At 42.4% G+C, this 23,311-nt stretch overlaps 1 protein-coding gene across 2 annotated transcripts in view; it reads right to left on the bottom strand.

Moving 5' to 3' along the window:
• Nucleotides 1–23,311, bottom strand: part of LOC135204426 (uncharacterized) — a 67,939-nt gene that overhangs the window by 14,896 nt on the left and 29,732 nt on the right. For both annotated transcript variants that reach the window (XM_064234704.1, XM_064234653.1), the window contains exons 4-5: nt 21,766–21,906; nt 20,376–20,631 (exon numbers count right to left, since the gene is read on the bottom strand). In XM_064234704.1, coding sequence (XP_064090774.1) covers nt 20,376–20,631; nt 21,766–21,906 — 397 coding nt within the window. The remainder of the gene's footprint in view (nt 1–20,375; nt 20,632–21,765; nt 21,907–23,311) is intronic.

Below are 23,311 nucleotides of genomic sequence, written 5' to 3'. Positions count from 1 at the left end.
AACAGCAGGATGTCGTCGACTACCTTGACGCAATTTTCAACACTTGCAGAACCTTGTCTCCTTGAAGGCAGTAGAGGTTTCTTGTGGCCTCAAATCTCATTGGACTTCTGCAATGCTGGAATTGGCCACAGGATGTGATGAATGTGGTTAACTTTTGATCGTCCTCTGCAAGTTGCATTTGCCATTTGCCATTAGCCATGCAAGGCATCTGCAGTGGTGAAGAACTAAGCCTTCGGATCAACATTGCAGACGCTAGACAATGGTGAGGTGGCCTAGGTATTTTACTTGACTGTTGAGGTTCTTGAGTCATCGGTGATTTGAATGCCTTTGTCCTTAAGTACGTACAATGACGAGCGGGTGACACCAGTCTGAGGGTTTGTCAATGGTAGGCTTAATGACACCCTGATCTACCATGAGCTCGAGCTCTGCCTAGACTTGTTCCTAGAAGGCATCTGGTGCCTGGTGAGGTGCATTGATGGCAAAGGGTACAGAAACTTCCTTAACCCTCACAGTCCAGGACAATATACGCTAATGCATGCACCCATGGCCAGGCTAAATTTGAGGATGGTAATTTAAAAAAAAATAAAAAAAAAATCATCAATAACAAGAGGAAGATATGTCTATGCTCATGGTATAAAAAATTATTTTTGTCTATCTTTTCCCTAAGACAGTTGTAAAAATATGCTAATTTTACAAATTAGTAAGTGTTCTAATATTTTTTTTCTATTTTGTCAAATTAAAATTACAACTCAAGACATTATTATAACAAATCAGAACCAAAATCAGGAACAAATTCTGAGTATATTGTAAAATACAGTGTACCCCCCCGTATTTGCAGTTCGGCAGCCGCAGATTCAGTTATTTGCGGATTTTTCATTGAAGCATTTTTCCATTAAATTGTGGAAAATGTATTTAGACAAAAATAACATAAAAATAAGTAGTTTAAGCATTTTTAGAGGGGTATATTTGGTGTTCCAGCTATTAAAATACATAGTTATGAGCATTTTTTGAGGGGTTCCAATATATCGCAGATTTTCGGTAATCGTGGGTGGTTGTGGTACCTTACATGCGAATACGGGATCCACTATATTTATGATGCATCCTTGCATGGGAAGTTGTGACAACATTCCCCTTTACCACCTGAAGCAAGATTGAATGTCTCTCAGCTCATTCCAACTCTTGTATGGCAATCTGAAGAGTTGCCAATATTGATAAATGGAACTAGTAACATTTTCCCACAAAATTCGTTCAAACGGGATGGCGCCAAATCTTGAACATATATATGTATGCTACTTGGACTTTACCATAAAGCTACAGGCAGTCCCCGGTTATCAGTGGACTTGGTTAATAGTGATACGGTTTTAAAATCGGCGATTTATGGCGCCGTAACAGGCAGAGTTTTGGTTATTGGCGCCATAAGGTGCCAATAATAGGGTTATGGCACCATAACATACCTAACAGAGGTGCCATTAACCGGTTATCGGCACCATTAACTGAAACTTGGCGCCATAAGCACCATAAATCACTGAGTTTCGGCTAATGGCCGTTTTCGCTTATCAGCACCGCATCAAGAAAGGAGCCCCCGCTGATAACCGGGGACTGCCTGTACATGTAAACATATACCCATCCACAAGGGGTTGAGATGGATTCACATTGGGGGTCCTTTCATCGGCTTGAATGGGGCTTTCTTTAGTATTTCCTTGGAGATCAGCATGTCCTTGAACTCTCGTAGAAAAAAAAGTCTGCTTCGGAAGGTGACATGGTGACGTGAATAGGCAGTTTTGTACACCTATTGACATGTAACATCCAGAATAACTCTGGTAAACTCTGGCAGAATAACGGCCACCTCTGCTAAGGTGAGAGTGGCTTACAAGGATTGTAAGACAGGTGTCATCGTAGAGCCATCTTCATTGAACATCGGGGTAACTGGTGGGGGTTGTAGAGCACTCCTAGGAATATGCAGGTCAAAATGCTGATGGCCCTTAACAGATGTCAGCACCTGTCTCTGGCAACATCTGAATCCTGGATGTGATGTCACCATACAAGAGGGAAACAGAGATTGGCTGCAATATCTTGATAGAAGAGGGTCTTTCCATCTGATGACAGCTGGGGTTCTTGCCTGGAGAGGGTGATCTAGGCTTGGCATTGGAAGTGGCTCCCTGTTTGGCATCCCTTATCTTCTTCCAGCAGCATTTGTCGTAATGTGTCTGTTGGTTGTAATGGCGGCACTGGACCTGTCTGGCAGGGCACCTCTGTGCTTTAGCCAGTGCCCACAAACATTCTGCAGGTACTGTCTGCTGCTGGACACTTCTCTGTGAATCCATGCGTGCGGCTACATGATGGGTATGAAACACTGTGATGGTGTGGTAGGGGTGGCACCCTTCTATGTTTCTTCTGCTTCATGTAGTTTGAGAGGACAAAGCACGAATAGCAGAAGTGGCCTCCCTAGTGGCCTCATATATGCAACACATGATAATATCCTGTAGAGAGGATGATCATCTTCATCTGAGTTTGCTCACGAACTGAAGATCTGCTGGGACAGATGTCTACTTTCTCTGCAATGTTCCTGAGTCTCATATAAAAATCTGAAAAAGACTCACCCTCTTAACTGTTTGCAGGTGAGCAGCTTCCTACGATTCTCTAGAAGGACATCCAAGACTTTTTTGACACTTAATCCGGTATGTGGGGGTTGTCTTGGCTGTGCTCAAGGATGCTTTGTGTCTCCAAGGCAGGACACATTATCATCTGGATTAATTGTTACTCTCTTGGTAACTTGGGCAGATAGATCAACGACTGAATACGTAATTGTCCCATTAACATCGCCATTCCCCAAAAATTTCATAAGTTGCATCTGGGTGAAGTGGGAATGGGTTCTAGGTGGTTGCTTTCTGTGGAAGGGGTACTGACAGGGTCACTGCACCCTCTGGTGGTGAGATAGGAGCTGCGGGTGTTGGAGGATGCACACGGGGACTTCTTGTATTTGCTTGCTGTACAAGGGGGCTAGCATTTGCAGGAAAGTGCTGTAGCTGTCTGCTTCCTGTTGCCCGCAAATTTCATCATCCTCTCTCTGTAATTGGCCCCTTAACACTAACTGTTTTCTTTGTCTCTCCTTTTCTTTTTGTCTCCTTTCCTCCTCTTGTCTGATCCTGGCATGATCCTCGATCTGTGATTTCTCCAGGTATTGTATGTGTGAAAGGAATTTGGCTGATTGGAGTATTGTTGTCTGGGGACGAGAGCAGGTGGGGACTGTGGATGAGCGAGTGGGGTGTGGTCATGTTTGTCCTGAGAACATTGAGAATCCATTGTGAATAATGTTCTGTTTACCCGCACACAGGCTAAAACAGAATTTAACAGAAATGTACAGTATCAGTATTTTAAGTGCAGTGCGTAAAATATTGGCACTAGTTGGTTTGTTAGCACCACCTTACACTGTGCATATGATACACTATACATACCAGCAACTAAAGTCTGTTGCAGAGAGAGACAGAGAAGCTGGTAACTGTTGATGTATGGTCCTCTGTCAGTTTCTTCTGGTCTGTTGTAAGTCCTGTATATTTGCTTGCCTTATTGTGACTTCTTCCTGTAATACATTACTGCGCCATTTTGGTTGGGATGAGATGTGAAACGTACTACTAGGTATTGGACTTAAATGTGTTCAGTTGCCACTTGTCAATATACATGTGAGGCAAGAATACAGTTGCCACTATCAATATACACTGTTTTATACATGGAGGGCGAGACTATGTTATACAATGACATAGTACATGGAAGGCGAGAATACATTATACAATGACATACATTATACATAGATTACAGTTTCTACAGATTTAAAGTCATTAGCCTCTGCAATGTTGAAGGAGAAGCCCTCCTGATGGAGTCTCCCTAAGGGAGGGGTAGGTTGGTCAATTTGCTGGAGGAAAGAGAACTCCTGGACCTCCAGGTTACAGCATTCACCTCTCCCTAAAAACACCATGAGCTAACAATGATCCTGCAAATGGCCGACAGCTTTGCCTCTAGAGCTGTGTCCAAATTTAGCTCTTTAGTTGAGATTGTAGACTGAATGGAAGCTGAAGTCACCTTGTAGAGATAGCACCGTGCAGTCACAAATGAGCAAAATAATAACCTGAAAACACTGTTCTAACTCGACCTGATGGGTTTCTAGTTGAGGAGGTCCCTTAGGACTGAAAGGACACCCAGAGGTCCGAGCTACTTACTATTGCAGAGAAGATGGAGCTACATCTGATTTCTGCTCCTTCTCCCACTCCAACTCCTGTCCAGCACTGGACAAGCTTCTCAATTGAGAAGGCAGGCTTATACCTATAGGTTTTCATTCTGGCTCCTATACTCAGTTGCATGGAAACAGAAGAGGCTTGAGAGTTGGCACCACTTTTTTTTTCTCTCTCTCTCTCCTCACACTGACAGAAAACCACTGTAGCGGAATCACAAACTAAAAAACAAAAAGTCTCAAAACACATGACTCACCATATACTTGAGACACTCAGGGCGAGGAGCTGCTGTGCTGTCCACTGGATATAGCTAGGCTAGACTAGTCGTCGTAACACAATACCCGAACAACCAAACAATGACAACAACCACACAACAGTTCAATAACTATACAAGAAAAGACCACTGCACAAATAATCACTATCAACTCTAAAAAAACAATAGCACGACAAGTCAACACACCGCCTACAACATCGAGGAACCACAACACTCAACAACTCACTACTCCAACAACTCATCTACAACACAACATAACTCACAAGCACAACAAACCCAATAACACAGGCACAACCACCTTCAATCATACAACATCAACAATATTTCAAACAACTTCAACACACAAAATAACTGACCATCAATAATATTTAAGACTGCTGCCAAAAAACTGACTCTCCACCACAGGCTCCGATCACCACTCACTCCCTCACTTCTCCCGACTCCTGTAACAGACTCACCACTGATATACTCAGCGATCGCCACAACAGACACACACTTACACCTGCCATCATACCACTCCCATTCATCCCTCTACCAATTTCTCTCTCTCTCTTTCACGCAATCCTCAAAGACATTGTCAAATTTAAATTACCATTATCACTCCTCCATATTACCTCCACCGTTACATTTGTCAAATTTAAATTACCATTATCACTCCTCCATATTACCTCCACTGTTACATTTGACAATGTCTCTTTACACTCGAATCACCCACACTACATTGTTTTCTGCAACACCCAAGGATGCTCAGATGCAGGCACCCTGGGTCTTGTTTGAGGACCCTCATACATTCTCTCATTTACATCGCCATTCACATCTTCCAAACCACTTTCATTCAAATTCCCATTATCTCTCTCACTACTATCCTCCCAAATCTCATTCACTACTTCATCAACATCTTCTAGCTCTGGTCCCAATATCTCCCGTATTTCAGCTACCAAACCACTCAGTTCATCCATACTTCTGTCAAACTCTTGCAAAGACTTATCCATACTATCAACTATCTCTTTAGTGCTAGGCTTCCTTCCCACTGAAGTCTCACTTATCCCTGTTAATTCAAACCTACATACACTATAAGTATCATGCATTTTCTCAAAGTCATCCTTACTACACACTTTATCAACTGTTTGCACCCTACTACTAACACCCATATCATGCTGTTCACGCTTCTTCCTTCCATTTCATTTCTCTACACTCTTCCCAGACCCATTTGCTCACCAACACTCGGCTCATACTTATTCACCTTCAACCATAGACTCATCACATTCTCCCGAACATACTGTGGTACTTCCCTCCACTGACGAAGCTGGTTATGGTGTCCCCTAACCTCATCCTTCCCCCCACCTACTCAGAATTTCCCCAAAACATAACTCAATCTACTCGGTCCCATTTCCAAAATCTCAAAAGGCCCTTTAAATTTCTCCCTTATTCACGTTCATTCTTCCTATCTCAACCATCTCTTTCAACACTGTATCCCCAATCTTAAAACTTTCAAACCTTTCACTCGCTTTCTTCCACAAATCCTGATCACTCTGACAGACCCAACCTCAGCCTAACAATCCTTTCAAAATTCAACATATATTAACAAGGAGACATACCTATACTCTTCTGCAGTGTGGCGTTATATACCCACACTGCACGTCCTACATACATATCCCAATCATTGTCGCCTTTACTCATCATTCGCAAAATCTCAAGTCATCCTTCTAACAGTCCTTTCAGCCAAACCATTCGCACCGGGCATATATGGAGTAGAATACACATGCACAATACCCCATTCCTTCAACATTTCTTCAGATTCCCATCCCACAAACTCAGGTCCATTATCACTCAACATTTTCACCAGCTTACACACAGACACATAGGGAACATCACTTTCCCCACCATTTGCGCAACAGTTTCACTCCTCTTATCTTTGATAGCAACCACATAGGCAAATTTACTCATGTGATCCACCATCACAATCATCCCCACGTGTCCTCTTGCAGTCCTAGGCAAAGAAACACAATCAGTCACAAGCATTTCAAACGGCTCTTTCATCTGCAATCGCAACACAGGTGGACTCGCATGCACACACTGATACTTCCCCTCTGACAGTCTTCACATGTGACAGCTACATTCCATACAAATCTTATTCAACCCAGGCGCATACAATCTCTCTCTCATGCATTCCCACAACTTATTTTTCCCCATATGCCTGAACATATCATGCACCAACAAACACATACTCACAGCTGACTCAACAGAAAACACCGGCACATACACTTCCCTGTCATACATCCCTTCCTGATATAAAAAGTACACTATGTTTTTACACACTACAAACCATTTAGCAACCCTCTTATATACATCCAACTCACATGGCCAATCTTCCACACGCACTCCTCCCAAAACACATCGTCACAACATACTTATCTCCAAGCACTTATCTTGCATTTCCTCAATCTCTTCCTTACTCAACAAATCATTCTCACTCCTAGCAATATCAATCATACCCACAAAATTCACTACAAATACATTACTATCTTGAATCCTAGTTATTTTTCTAACCCCCTTTCTAAGAATTCCGTTTCCTATATCTACGCCTACATCATGCATCCTCAAAAAATCTATCCCTATCAAAAAGCAAGCTGGCATATCGTTTCCTCCTATAACTATAAAGTTATGTATTAATTCAAGATCCTTTAAGCTAACCTTTAACCATACCTCTTCCCACACTAAAACACTTCCTTGTCCTAACCCATGTATTCTTAAACTTGTACACTGCCTTTTCACTTCCCCACTCACTACTGACCCACTCACTAAGGAAACTTGTGCCCCATGTCAACTAAACTACAGTACTCACCATCATTTATTCTGACAAACGTCACCATTTTCCCTTGAGTCCCATGCATACACACATTCACTGCTCCGTCCACCTGGTTATCCACATCACAATCATCCTCAGTTATTTCCCCATTTCTGCAATTCTTATTCAAACGCCCTTCACAGTCCCTTTTTGTAGCCAACCAATTACAACCATGTTCCCCACACTGAATCATCAAAACCCCCTGCTCACTACCTGTACTTACCCTCCTTCAATATTCAACTGGTCTGTCCCATCCAAAATACAAAAACATTTTTATTCCAAACAACTCAGCTACTGCTGACAACAATTTATGCAATATTTCCTCTTCCTTACCTTGTTCCTCTGTATATGTTACTTCCTTCTGCACATCACTCATCAATCAACTTCACTCGCAACTCATTCGTACTACCGGGTACCTCTTCAACCAGACCCTTACCTCCCAAGTCTTTCAATGCTGAAAACAAACATTCACACACACTGTCATCCCCTTCAAACCTCTCTTTTACAAATAACCCATCAAGTACCTTATTCGGATCCCAGTCACTTTTCATGATACCATTGCCCTTACCATGCATCCTAGACATCGTATCAGCAATCACATTTTTACTCCCTGGCACATATTCTAATCTAAAATCAAACTCACTGAAATCCTCAATCGTCCTTGTGATCCTAGCATTCACACTTTCCTTCTTGATCATATATACTAATGGCCGATGGTTCGTTCGTATGACAAATTTTACCCCATACAAAAACACTTTCAATGCTTTCACACAAAGCATTATTGCCGCAAGCTCCTTCTCAACCAGTGAATACTTCAGCTCTGCTTTATTAAAAGCTTTACTCACATATGTAATTACTTTCAATTGTCCCTCCCCATTCACCTCTTGCATCTGCACCAAGCATCCTCCCATGCTAAACTTACTTGCATCAGTATACAACTCAAGCTTACTTGCATCCTCACTATAGTCTGGAAAAGCCAAGGTGACATCTCTAGAAGCCTCCTCTTTCAATATCTCAAATGCTCCCACCATTCACTCATCCCACCTCAGCTTAGTACAATTTTTCTTCCCTGTCCATTCAGTCAATGGCTTCCCTATACCAAAACAATCCTTAAACTTCCTTCCGAATTCAATCAAATCAAAAAACCCTTTAACTCGTGCACAGTCCGGGGACGTGGAAACTCCTTTATTTTTTCCACAAACTTTTCACTCTTCCTTATGCCACTCGCACTCACCTTATGAGCGAGAAATTCCACTTCCCCAGCCAACCATATACACTTCTCCAGCTTCACTTTCACTCCAACCTCTTCCAACTGTTCTAACACCTTCTAAAGCAGTTCCATATTCTCCTCAACAGTCTCACGCGCAATCAAAACATCATCTATAAACACAGTCACCTTCCTTCAATCAAAACCAGCCAAAACTACATTCATTGCCCTCTGGAAGGTAGCAGGCACGTCAGCCAACCCAAAACTTAACCGCTTGAATTGATAGTGACAGCTACCAATCAAGAAGCCGTAACATGCCTGCTCCCTTCCTCAAGAGGCATCTGGTAATGGCCCCTTACCAAATCTAATTTTGTGAAAACACTCATCCCATGCATCTTATACACACAATCAAACACCCCTTACCAAATCTAATTTTGTGAACACTCATCCCATGCATCTTATACACACAATCAAACGCCACATTCATCGGGAATCGCTCCCTCACAGTCACTTCATTTACCCCTCTGTAATCCACACAAATCCTCAAACTTCCATCTGGCTTATGTACTTGGACTAAGGTACTATTCAAAGCACTCTCGCTCCTCTCAATCACTCCCACTCTCTCAAGTTCCTCACACTGTTCCTCAATCTCTCAGTCAATAGGCGCAGAAAAGTGTCGGGGACACTGATGTATGGGGGTATCGTCTTCCAAAACTATCTCGAATTTGGGAAGCTTAGATCCCCCAAAATCCTCATCACCACGACTCAATGCACCCCGCCTATCCCACAACATCTGCATCAACCACTTCCGCTCATCATCGCTAACATTTTCATCCACCTCAATTGTTTCCCTCAACTCATCATACTTCCACTCATCACTTTCTTTCTCGCTACCCGTCATCACTGGCCATACCTTAACATATCTTTCGTTGTCCACATTTACCAACGTGTATAGCAACCCCACACAATCAGCTTCACAAATATACCCCACATTTGCTTTTTCCTAACACTTGGCAATGAGGCTACAAAACCCCGAGGATTCTCCATATCTAGAATTCTGTCGTATACATGCATGCTCGCTCTTACCAACTTGTTCGCATCCACACCCTCAACCACATATGTGCACTTGTCTCCCTTGACAATCCCAAGACTATCTGGCCACTCAACTTCCACACTAACAACTTCCCTGATTTCTTGCGGCACTTTTACACTCCCTTTTGCAACCAACGCCATCCCCTTCCATATTTTACTGTTTATCCCTCCATCCCTATCCAAGTACAACTCTCCACGTACATTCCCTTTCATATGCAATTCAATCATATTTATGCTCAGATGGACCACCATCCCACACTTTCAAGAACCTGTGCCCTAACATATCATACTTCTCACTCATTCCCTCGATCACATAAAAGTCACTTTCATCCATCACTACCCCTTCGATTTCTACATTTTCACGTAACATTCCCACCACAGGCATACCTAAATTTCCTATTCCTTGTACCTCCCTTTTACATTTCCTAATTTCACACTCACTCTGCAACTTGTCACATCCACTCTTGAAAAAGAACATCGACACTGCACCCAGTACCAATCAAAGTAACCAAACACACCCCTTTGCACCTCGCTTTTACACTCATACATTCATGAGCTCTATCTACAAACCCTTTTTCATGCAACAATCCTTCACACACATGCATCACTCTTACTGCTCGCACACCAGAGGACCCACCCAACTGAATCCCCTTTGTACCTAGTTTCCTGAATTCCCAGCCTGGCTCATCCTCTTTCACCTAAACACACTCGCTACATGACCTTCCATTCTACATTCAACACATTTCGCACGTTGCTCCTTACACATCCTAGCATAATGCCCATTCTTTCCACAATTACCACAAACCTCAGTCACACGGGTACCCCAACATCCACTTGCTATATGCCCTACCTGCCCACACCTGTAACACTTAATATCCCTATCTTTCTTACATTCACTCACCATATGACCTGTCTGTCCACACCCGAAACACACTCCTAACGCCCACCGACATTCATTCTTCTTGTGTCCTTGCTTTCCACATCTATAAAACTGCTGTTCTTGTTCATGACTAATGGACCCTATTCTTCCAACGCTTGCACTCCGATCTCTCTTAGGGTTAACTACACTTACGTTACTTGTTTTAACGCTCCCATCAACCACTCGCTCTGCCACTTGCCTCGGCCCTTCTAAAACTGCCTCCTCATAGCTCTTAAACTCTGGTATACCCTCAGTTACTTCAGTACTAACACACACTTCTACTCTCTTTCATACACCTATCTAGCTCGTAATCCTCTACTATTTCTAAAATGTCGTTCCACATTAACCTTTCGTTCTTCCATCGCATTTTCTCCTTACATTTCAGATTTATAAACTCATACACACTCAGGCACAGTTGCCAACAACTTCCTCACTAACTCTTTACACTCATTTATCCCTTTGTCCCCAAACTTTTTCCTAGCTAATGTTTCCAACCTGCACACATACATTGACAATGACTTGCCAACATTCATTCTTGCCTCTTCAAAATCATGTTTTTCCCTATATCTAATGCTCCTCTTTATCCTCTTTGCCTGTTCCACAATCCTGGCTTTCACACTCTTATAAGGCACATTCCCTACACTCATCATTACCCCATACGTACTCAACAAAAAAACCGTCAAAAAGCTACCAAACTCTCTTGACAAAATTCTCTTGTTATCCCTATACTTAGCCACACAATACTTCTCATATTCCGTAAAAAAAAAGTCCCCTATATCCCTACTACCATATCCCTCGTGTTGTGCACATCGGGGTACCTCTCTCATATACACAGCCTTTGGTACTTCCTGCTCATTCTCACCCTCACTTTTGCTACTTCAATTCTGATCCCTCTTAACCTCTTCTGAATACAACAAATCAACTTCTATACTAACATCCATGCTCTTGATTATGCTCTTCTTACCCTCCTTCTTTCTACCCACCTGTTTCCACCCACCGCTATCTAAATCACTCTCAGCCCTTTCCCCAACGTATTCTTGCTTGTATGGTGTTTTTACGATGCATGGAACCAGTGGTTATTCAGCAACGGGACCAACGGCTTTACGTGACTTCCGAACCATGTCTAGAGTGAACTTCTATCGCCAGAAATACACATCTCTATCTTCTCAGTGGAATGACCGAGAATCGAACTCGCGGCAACCGAGGTGGCACATCAACACCATACCGACCACACCACAGTCCTAGTCTCATCCTGTCCGTCATTCTTACTAGCCTTCTTTCCCCTAGTCTTCTTCTTTTCCTCAGCCCCCTTCTTATTCTTGTCCTCAGATTTATCCTCATCAAGTGTCTTCCCCTTCTTTCCCTTACTTATCACAATCAAATCACCTTCGTCACTTGTACTCTTATCCACTTGTTCTTTCACTTTCTTAATTGCTCCTGGCCCGTCAAAAGACCCTACTGCTCCCTCTCCCATGAATCCTTTCATCATCACTTGCACTGCATTCATCATTACTCCAAATTTTTCGTCCTTTTTCTCAACCATTCTCTCTTCCACTCCTTTCACCTCCTCTTCCATTTCCACTTTCGCACTCCTTAGCATTCCTCTAACTCGCTCTTCAGTAGGCTAGGCTAGCTGTCGTAACACAATACCCAAACAACCAAACTAGGACAACAACCAAACAACAATTCAATAACTATACAACAAAGGACCACTGCACAAATAATCACTATCAACACCAAAAAACAATAACATGACAAGTCAACACACCGCCTTCAACATCGAGGAACCACATCACCCAACAACTCATCTACCACAACAGAACTCACAAGCACAACAAACCTAACAACACAGGCACAACAACCTTCAAACATACAACATCAACAATATTTCAAACAACAACTTCAAAATACACAAAATAACTGACCATCAATTTAAGACTGCTGCCAAAAAACTGACTCTCCACCACAGGCTCCGATCACTTCTCCCAACTCTTGTAACAGACGCTCACCATTGATATACTCAGTGATCACCACAACACACACATGCTACACCTGCCATCAAACCACTCCCATTCATCCCTCCACCAATTTCTCTCTCTCTCTCTCTCTCTCTCTCTCTCGCTCTCTCTCTCTCTCTCTCTCTCTTTCACGCAACCCTCGAAGACGTTGTCAAATTTAATTTACCATTATCACTCCTCCATAACTCAATAAAATAAATCCACTAATAGTTTACTAACATATTTCCTTTCTGTAATTTTTAGATATCCTTATCAATCCCATTTTAGAAGTCCTATCACTAGATTATTAAGCAGACTCGTTGGTCATAACAGTATCTCTGTTTACAAGATGATTAGTCTTACTTAAATGTTTTATCTTTTTCATTAACTATCAGTCCTAGGCCCATTTTAATTCATCTCCCATAATCTGCTCTAATTATTTCTTCATCATCTTATTATGCCATATACTACCAGTCCAGCCTCCGACCCTCAGTCATGATATAAACCCGAATCAGACAAAAATGGCAGCAATTTATCTTTGGAAGGTGTTGGGTTTGCCATGAGATGACATCTTGGTGACAGAAGCTTATTGCATGAGACCAGAGAGCTGACTGACTCGCAAAAGCGTTGCAGGTTAGTGCTCAGCAGTGCATTACAGAAACATATCGTACATCCCCCCTCAAGATTATTCTTATACATGGCAAAAATTAAAGGGGCAAATGTCACTATGAATATGGGAATGAGAGATAAAAAAATTTAACTTAACTTTTCAATACCAAAACACGCAGTTACATACACTGAGTACCCTGCTTAGTGGCATTCAAATACACGTAATTCATATACAGACAAAAAAGTAATATAAATTCTTGATACAATTGTACAACTGCATATAATATGTGCAAACAACAAATAATAACAGCATTATATGAAGTCTTGGAGCCACTTGGGTCTACCGGCAGCCCTTTTGGGCCTACTAACGACGCTGGGCTCCTGCATGGGATGTGTTACTGGTTCTATGGGCATAGGGCTCGCGGAGGTGTCGTGCTGAGACACAGGTGTGCTAGGGGGCGGAACGATGACTCTCAAGTGTCGTCTGTTCCGTTTTGAGAGTCTGCCGCTCCCGTTGAGTTTGACTGTGTACTGACGATGGGGCCTAGTTTCCAATACTACGCCTGTTCTGTCCCACTGCTTAATAGCTTGGTTTTCTATGCGTACATGGGTACCTAAGTTGATGGGCGGCAATCTAATGGTGGTATCAAGGGTGTGCATAGCCTCCTGCGATTTTGCCACTTGTAGTTCCCTTTGACGTATCGTCCGTCTCCAATACCTGTCTACTAACAGGTGTCTTTTAGCCGTCGGTACCCCGTCACACAGCTGGTAACCCATTGCAAACTGAGATGGCGACTTGTTGATCACCCTGAGAGGTGTGTTGAGATATTGGAGTATCACCAGGGCCGTCTTGTCTGACTCAAGGGCTCCACCTTTTCTTGGAGTAGCCTCTTTACCGATTTGACAGCTGCTTCTGACCTGCCGTTGGACTGGGGATACTGGGCTGACAACAGACGGACCTTGACTCCCCATCTCCTGAAGAAGGCCTCCACCTCCTCGTTGGCTAAGTTTGTACCTTTGTCAGTTGATATTTGTTCTAGGGCTCCCAAACGTGAAAAACAGGATCGAAAGTGATAGCTTATTTTGTTGGAAGTGGTACCACAGCAGAAGTGAGCTACTTCTAACCAACCAGTTGCTGGCAGCATGTCCATCATTTCTTTGGGATGCAGTGAAGGGGCGTGTTCATCACATGAAGTGCATTGGGCACGGCGGCTGAAGGTCTCCTTCTATTCCCGGCCAGTAGACTGACTGCTTGGCCCTTCTAAGCATAGAGTCGAGGCCTTGGTGTCCTACTTGTAGGTTAGTGGCTACCTGATGACGTAAATCTTCAAGGATAACCAAACGTATGCATCCTTGGTCCACCCAGTATGTCACCAGATCCTGGTTGATGGCTAGCTGATCCCGAACACTGAAGAAGGGACAAAGACAGGAGATTTCTTGTGACTTCCGTTGAGGCCAATCACCCGCTGTGACCCTAGCAAGCAAGAGCTAATACACTGGGTTGTTAGATGCGGCTCTCCTGACACAGTCTTCATCCAACATGATGATGTCCGGTTCCAAGGCGGCCATGGTTGCACATGCCACTGCCACTTGATTCGTCCTCCAAATCTACATCGGAAGCTTTGTGGGGTGCTCGCATGGTTGGGTACCTTGAGAGAAAATCCGCTGCAGTGTTCCTTTTTCCTGGCAGGTATTTGATGTGAAACTTGAACTGATGTGTCTTCTCCTTTAGGTTGAATAATCTTGGGTTGATGATGTCCTTAAGAGCCCTATCACCCAGCAGTTTGACAAGTGGACGGTGGTCCGTGATGATGGTGAGATTAGGGCACCCAAGTACGAACAAGCTGGCCTTCCGCAAGCACCAGGTGAGTGCAAGGGCTTTTCCTTCTATGGGGGTATACCCTGCTTCAGAGGGGGTGAGATGTCGACTGCCACATAGGGCAAGACGCCAGCTGCCCTTGCAACAAAAGGGGTTGTCAGCTGACTGACAAGCGTAATACTGCTGGAAGACGACAAAACCAATGCTTTCCTTGCTCCAATCCGTCATGCTTATTGTAGGGCGCTGTTACGGCCTCTGAGAGAGGTCCGCTTCAGGTTCGATATGAAATAAACAAAAACAAAAAAATTTTCAACACCAACAGTTGAAACTGGGGATATGAGTATAGAAAGAAACACTAATACAACAAAGGTTTATTTACAAGCTTACTAACAAAGGTAAATGCAGAATGGTATCTCCTATTTACATAAAAAAATAGAATCTTACACTGCATGGACTGGGGGAACAGTGAGGGAATGGAAGTACTTGCCGGCCGGTTTGGCAACTCGAAACGATGGCTTCACAAAAGGAGAACTGCGATTGCCGATGTCTTCTTGACTTCGTATTGCAGAAAATAATGTCTACTCTTGATACATGAGGGGCAGGAACTTCCCAAAACCTCTAGCAGAACGTCTCTTCTCTGAAGTCTCCCCCAACGTCGAAATAACTCGGTCGTCCACTCCTGAAGATGGCTTGACCAAAATTCAACCAACTCTCGAGCAACTTTTCTTCTGATCCTTCGTCGGTCCCTTTTTCTCTTATCTCTCTCGGACAATCTCTGCTGCTGCTGATCTCTCACTGATAATCTGATCTGTCTCTCTTACTAATGATCTCTGTGATTAACTGATGATCTCTCTCTCTCCTACTTCGTCCGTCGTATTTATACGGCATCCTGGGGGTGGGGCCTACGGCAAGCGTCACAGACTCCCGAGATTACCGGAGCTTCTCCGAAGAATCTAGACGAGGTATTGCATCAGAATCACGGTGTTTCTCACGTCACGTCGGCGCCTGACGAGTTCCACAACACTCCTGCCGATTCTAGAACCATCATGAGAACAGGAACCTCCAACACACACGCGAAAGCATCCGTGTGGCAGAACTTCTCGAAAATACGTTTTCCTTTTCTTTATCTTTCTTTGCTATGAAGCAATTACCATCACAGGCACATCTTGCCGTAATATGCCAAGCCGTCCTTGGCTAATTGACAGATGACCTCCTGTGAATGCTGGAGTTTGCTACGTAACTGGCTATCCCAGTAGACATTTTTCCCCGTGGGTTTTCTGAGGAAGTCCCTAAAAGGCTCCATGATGGGTGCCATTGCAAGGAAGGGGGTTAACTGATTCACGAATCCGAACCATGACCTAATATCAATGATGGAGGGCTTCTCTGGCATGTGGAAGTTACAAATGGCATCTAGTCGTTTGTCTGCAGGCTTGTATGACTCCCATCCCAAGTGGTACCCGACGAAGGTGACCTCTCTTGCAGAATTTGAACTTCTCGGACTTGAGTGCAACACCTGCAGCAGCACACATTGACAGGAATTCATATACATGCCAAAACGCCTCTTCAATACTGTGATTGTATAGCAAGGTGTCATCAATGCACTTATGCTTTCTGGTGATCTTGCAAGGCATCGTTGAACCTTTTCACGAAGGCGTCAGAAGCCGAACAGTGACCCATGGGTGTCCTATGATAATGATACCGCCCCCATGGGGTGATGAAGGTCGTGAACGGGCAGCTATCTTTGTCCAATTTCATTTGGTGGAAACCCCAATGGGTGCCTGCTGTAGTCTTGTACGTGTGTATGGGGATGCTTGAAATCATGTCGAAGGGTGCTGGTAAATGATGAGTCTCACGAAGACAGTAGGCATTGAGGCGCTGGAAGTCTGCTGTGTGGTGAGGCTGGCCCGTTTTCTTGGTTACCATGACCATCCTTGCACGCCACTCTATTGCATCCCCTGCCAGGACTGGTTCTATCATGCCCTTCCAAACGTCTTCGTCAAGCTGAGCCCAATGCTTAGGGATTGCTGCCGGCGTGTGACAGGCATAAGGTACAGCATCAGGCAATAAATGTATGTGGTGCTGCTTGCCCCTCATCACAGGTAAAGGATCCCTGGTTGTGTTAAATTTAAGTTGTGGATGAGAAGTGACATAAAAACCATTCTTCCAGTCTTGGTATGTTCTCCTCCACGGGTGGGATAGGTATTGTGGCTGGGTTCGTTGTCTGAGGGGAGTTAGGCTGCAAGACTGCCTTGCTACTAATGTCAGCTGTTTCAATGAGAGGGGAAGGGTGAAGGAAACCTGGAGCTACTATTCCCAAACATTCAGCGATATATAGAAGTTCTTGGCCATTGGCAAGAAGTAAACCTCCTGCTTCATGCGTCGCCCACCTAATTCAATGTTGCATGCCGTTAATCCGAGGCATCTCACTCAGAGATTAGCTACGTCCCTCAGACCTGTTGGAGGTTGCAACTCCAGAGGTTTTACGTGCTGGCTTGAAAGAATCGTGGGTCCAGCAATGTAGATCTGTACTCCTGTGTGCTACGGTGAGTGTGGACACCGACCTCCCGCTCCCATGGGAAAGACAAGCCTTGATTGTAGGGTTGGGGGAGAGGTGTGTGCGTGCAACAATCACCAAACTTGAGGCGAGCGGCACTTTCTTCATGCTTCTGCAGCATTTCTGGAAGTGCCCTACCTTTTGGCACCCATGGCACATTATACCTTTTGCTGGACATGATGCTCAATCGGGCGAATGATGTCCCCCACAGTTCCCGCAATGCTTTGCACTTGAGTTACCGCACAACACCACAACGTCTAGCTCTATGTCGTCACTGCCTGTGACGTCATCCCTTGAGGCACTGCCCAACTCCCTCGCACCGATAACGACATGTGGGACCCTTTCAACGTCTTGGCGTGCAGCCTCAAAAGTACAACACAAAGCTTGAAGGGCATCTACACTTTTAAACGTATCACATGCCTGAAATACATGCCTTTTTAACACAGGATTATAGAAATTACCATTATTTTCCATAATAGCATATATTCAGCCAAACACTCACTGCATTTAGGACACTGAAAATCACAGTCGGTGGCCTTCTGAGCACACCTTGAGAAATAATCACTCACTAACTTCTCACGCCCTTGTGCAAGGGCAAAAAATTCGGACCATTGCACTGCCTGATTCGACGATCGTAACACAATGTTCCCGATGGCATCATGAAAGGAATGGATGGAGCGTTGCTGGTTTGCAATTAACGTCTGTGCTTGCATCACGGCCCGTGACAAGGCCCTTGGCATTGCAGGAGAGGCACGCCTCAGCATGGCCTGGGGTGGTTGCCATATCAGGGGGATGACTTGGTTTGAAAACTCACTGCGCCATGTTGGGTTTGCAATGAGATGACGTCTTGGTGACAGAAGTTTATTGTACGAGACCAGAGAGCTGACTGATCTGCAAACGTGTTGCAGGTTAATTTTCAGAAGTGCATTACAGAAACATGTTGTACAGAAGGTCATTTACTCCTTTTTAGGGCTCATTCAAAATCCCAATCTCAAAGTTATGGGTGCATATTTAAATGGAAAGCTTTTTGCTTACTCGGGCAGTAAGCCTACAAACTTTGTTGTTGTTGTTGGTGGTGGGGTGGGTGGTATGAAAGGTCTAACAAGACCTGAAAAAGGTGTTTCGCGATGACCTAAAGATACAGGAATTGTAGAATCGGATATTTATGATTTGTTTATTAGAATGAAAATGTAAAAATGACTTCTAATAAAATATATTGTATTTTTAAAATTTTCGTTGGTGAAACAACTGACTATCTGTCCGTAGATTTTAGCATGTTTTAATTTATTTGATATACTGAATTTAGAGACTATATTTGTTCAATTATTTTGTTTCCACTCGTAGCTGAGAATACATGAACGTGTTTAATTTGTCCTTTTTATTTGATCCTTTTCGTTAGTATGAGTAGTACTAATTATAAGTGTTAATCACGAAGACCACTTCACTTATGTTAAGAATATAAATTTTGCAACTTTTGCGTCCGTGGAAAATCTTACACGTATACCGCGTAAGCTGGAGGTGGATTGGATCACGCCTTGCTTAGTTAAATTCGGACTTGTGTAGCAATATCCTTATAAAAATGGCTTTCGTCTACTCAGGTCTACTGCTCTCTGTAAATTAGGCTTACCATCAATATCCCTTTGAAGTGTAGTTTTTTTTCTTTTTGGTAAGATTGTATTCATCTTTATTATTTTGGATATTATCTTGGGAATTACTAAGCCATGTGCCAGTGTCTTTTCGTAGGCATGTAACACCAAGTCATCAATCAGCCGGAAATTGACGAGAGGAATATAAATTGTTTGTTTGTTTGTTTGTCTGGTGTTTTTACGTTGCATGAAACCAGTGGTTATGCAGCAACGGGACCAACGGCTTTACGTGACTTCCGAACCACGCCGAGGTGAACTTCTATCACCAGAAATACACATATCTCACACCTCAATGGAATGCCCTAGAATCGAACTCGAGACCTAAAGTTAGGAATTACTCGGATAATGGATTACATGTATCAGAAACATGGCTTAGATGATATCAAATAGTAAAAAATGGGGATGGGCTAAATAAAAAAAGAAAGGTTGTTAAACTCAGATTGCGATTCGATTGCGTTAAGTACTAATCTGGTGCCAAAAGATAAACATCTTTTGAATATCGGTTAGTAATTTTTTTTATCGATTTTGATTTATTACTTTTATTTAAGCTGTTTATGTGTCGTGAATTAAAACTTGCAATGGAGAATGACATGCAGCATTATCGTCTGCACTGTCTGTGCGCCATAGAGAGTCAATCACCTTGGGAGTGGCGATCTTCCTACCTAGCGTGTGACCTCGAACGGGAAAGGTCTCGGTCTAGCTCATAGTACTATATACTTTATTACTATTATTATGTTTACCATAATAAACAAATAACCATAAGGAAAACAGATTTGACTCAACTTTACCTTTAATGTTTTGAGGAAAAAAGGTTATCGGTGCTTTGCTACATTTTACAAAAGCAAATGCTTCGCCAACATCATTTGAGCTCTGCGTAAATCATAAAGCAAAAGCTTTTGCATCAAACACCTAATTGAGGATAAAAAAAATGTTGCCTGGTTTGTTCGTCTGTATACTAATGCTTAAATTTAAGCCATCCTCTTGTATTGGTCAAGCAACGAGTATATAGGCATGCTGCCAAAGCTATACACAGGGCTCAACTAGGTTTTGTTATGAATCGACTTACTTTCTGTTGGCTAGAAGTAAATGAATACAATAAGTGAAATCAAAACCTGAAATACTAAAATAGACCAGACCTTGTCGAATGCAAGGCAATAGCCTAATAAAGAGAAGAACATTCCTACCTGTATGTCTGTCTGGGTAAACGGTCAGAGTTGGTGGGCGGGAATGCAGCGCTAAAGTTGGGCCGTACTGGGGCACTGATCTTTTCTCCAATGTCTGGGTCGTATTTTCCACGGTGCCAAGTCGAGCCAGAGCATCTGTTAACCGATCTTCAAGCCGATTAATCAAAGAACGTGTAGCAGCAACTTGGACTTCCACTCTCTGCTCAGCTTCAATGTTCTCTTTCATTTCTTCTACCCTTCGGCGCAAGAAGTCAACCTGTTTGTGTATCGAGGAGGCTTTGAATTCGTCTTCGTACCTATAACTTTATCATGATAAATTGTAAGGGGGAACAGGGTATCTGTCGTGGTTCTCGTGGAGATTCAGAAAACAAACCTAGCCTTTACAACAGACATTTTGTAGGAAAAATGCGTAAACATTATGGGAAATAAAAAAATAAAAACTAGCCAATTTATCCTTACGATTAATTGCCAGAAGGTAAACTATTGTAAAGATTTTTATTTTGATATCGAGAATTCTGTTTGTAATCAACTCAACTTCGGTTATAATAATTTTTTATAGATTCCTACAGCTAAATTAACTGTGCTATAGGTATATTATATATTATGTAACAAGAGGAGTCTATACTACTTGGATTCATGTTTGAAGTCCTCAGAGATTAAGTTGAATTAACCAAGATTAAACGAATCCACTAAAAGTAAATTAAATAACTCTGCAAGATAAATTTTATTTACATCTGCAAATACCTGTAACTATAAATCGCGCAAGTTAATGCATCAGGAAAAACTCTGGTGGGATAGTCTAAAATGATCAAATTTATAATGATTGGAAAGATGGAATTCCTACAAAAAACCGATGAGCCCCAGGAAAGTGATTGATTCGGGAGTGAAAAACGACCCGAACTGAGTAACAGAACTACTGATAATCCTTTGGGTATGGATAAAGTTGAACGTGGAAAAGCCGTTATTTTCCTTCCAGAGGCGCCCAGATTCTTCTATTAGTCTTATGCAAGGAAGACATTACCAACTAAACGATTAAGGCACACTTAGATTTGATCATTCATCCAATCTCTAATTCATGATTTAGTTTGGACCAAGTATATCCTTATCGGTTTATTTAATTTTAGCAACATGACATTTACCTTCTTGTTCGAGTTCTACGTGTGTAGGTAAAAATGCAAATGAGACTGTGAATAGTGAAATCACAGGAAAGTTAGTTTGAAAATATAAAATATATATGAGATAATCTAAGCATTCAACCGTTCATTGGGCCTTATTCTCTTATATTTTGACCTCTTCCAGTCCTACCTAGTAAAAATGATCCAAATCTTAAATCTTGCAAGAGACTTCCTGCACCCTTTCTGTTGCGAGTAATATCTTTCTTCCCACTTACATTGAACGCATGTTTGTTTAGCTTTGCCTCAATCCTCTTGGTTGAGGTGGACAGACGATCGAGTAAAGAGTCAACACCTTCCAGGTCTGTGTCATGACGCCCCAGCTTATAGAAGATGTTGTTCAGCTTCAGTTCATCCTCCTGCAAGAGATATTTGCATTAGTTACTCTGAAGATCTTTTATTTTGAGGCGTAGGCTACTTAGCAAGCTAGAAAACCCACCCGAGATACAGGAAAATACGACATTAATGGGATAGAAATATGTCTTCTTGTAACTTTCAATATTCAAATTCTACAACCTGATAAAATGTGAACACTAATTGTTTTAATTCCCGAGGCTGTCTAAGATGAGATCGCTGAAAAGCACAAGAAAATTATAGGTGCTACAACTTGATACTTCTCAGCTACGTAAATGGTCTTTTGCCTCACCATCGAGTTTGTTGTGCATCGTTATAACACGCACGTTAACGCCCAGCTGGGCTGTGAGACACATTGATGAGTAACAGCACAAGAATGAGGCTTCCAACCCACTGAAAATGATGTTCCTTCACTAACTGCTAGCTGACAGGGAATTGCACATCAGCCCCAAGCTCATTAACGACGTGGCAGAAAAAAATGACAGCTCGGGGTATGGTGTATGGTAACTGGAGAGGCAAATTCAGAAAGATTTACTTCGTCGAGAAGAATTCTGTAACAATATGTAAAGCATGAAAAGCAGGACGCTTATTTCTCTTCACTTTTCAGCTGTTACATGCATATTTTAAAGAATACTAACATTTCAATATAACAAACCAATCATTACTGATATATCTGCAGTAGAACTCTTCCCGTTTAACAAGCGTCGTTGTTGGAAATTATACAAATTAAGGGAGAAAGCGTAAGTGTAGGCTAATGTAAAATCGTTCGATAAACACCTCTTAATACTGAACTCATCCTTTCAACATGAAGTCAAATTACTTTTCACTGAAATTTTCTTGCATGTGTTTCACTTTTTCATATATAGATTTATCTTCTGCAAACTATTCCCTTTATTTTTAAAAGCAATATTATCATCATCTATAATATTTTATAAAATTTTTTGCTTTTTACCAAATCAATTTCCCGAACTGAAATCCGATACCAATATAACATTAATATGTCAAAGATTATGTATTGAGGTAGACTTCATTCATGACATTATTTTACATATTTGTTGCCTTTACTTCAAATGCACACTGCCACCTGCTAAAAAAACTAGAATTATAATTAAATGTTCTCATTACCCAATGAACTTATTTTTCGTGTGAAATGCCCATGGAAGTTTTTAACGAACCAGAAATACACATCTCTCACTCCTCAATGGAAATGGCCGAGAATCGAACCCGCGACCACCGAGGTGGGACGCTAATAATATACCAACCACGCCGCTGAGGCGCTTCTCTTTGTATGTGATAAAAAACGAACAACACTCGTTCCGTTTCCCACAAGTGGAGCGAGATTTTATTTTTTGTGAACTAATTTATTTTTTGGTTAGAAGAAGACCGCAAATTTACTTCTTTGAGGGATCC

The sequence above is a fragment of the Macrobrachium nipponense genome, chromosome 11 (assembly GCF_015104395.2).
Source record: "Macrobrachium nipponense isolate FS-2020 chromosome 11, ASM1510439v2, whole genome shotgun sequence".
Lineage (NCBI taxonomy): Eukaryota > Metazoa > Arthropoda > Malacostraca > Decapoda > Palaemonidae > Macrobrachium > Macrobrachium nipponense.
The sequence above is the reverse complement of the archived record's forward strand: the minus strand, read 5'-3'. Positions and strand labels throughout refer to the sequence as shown.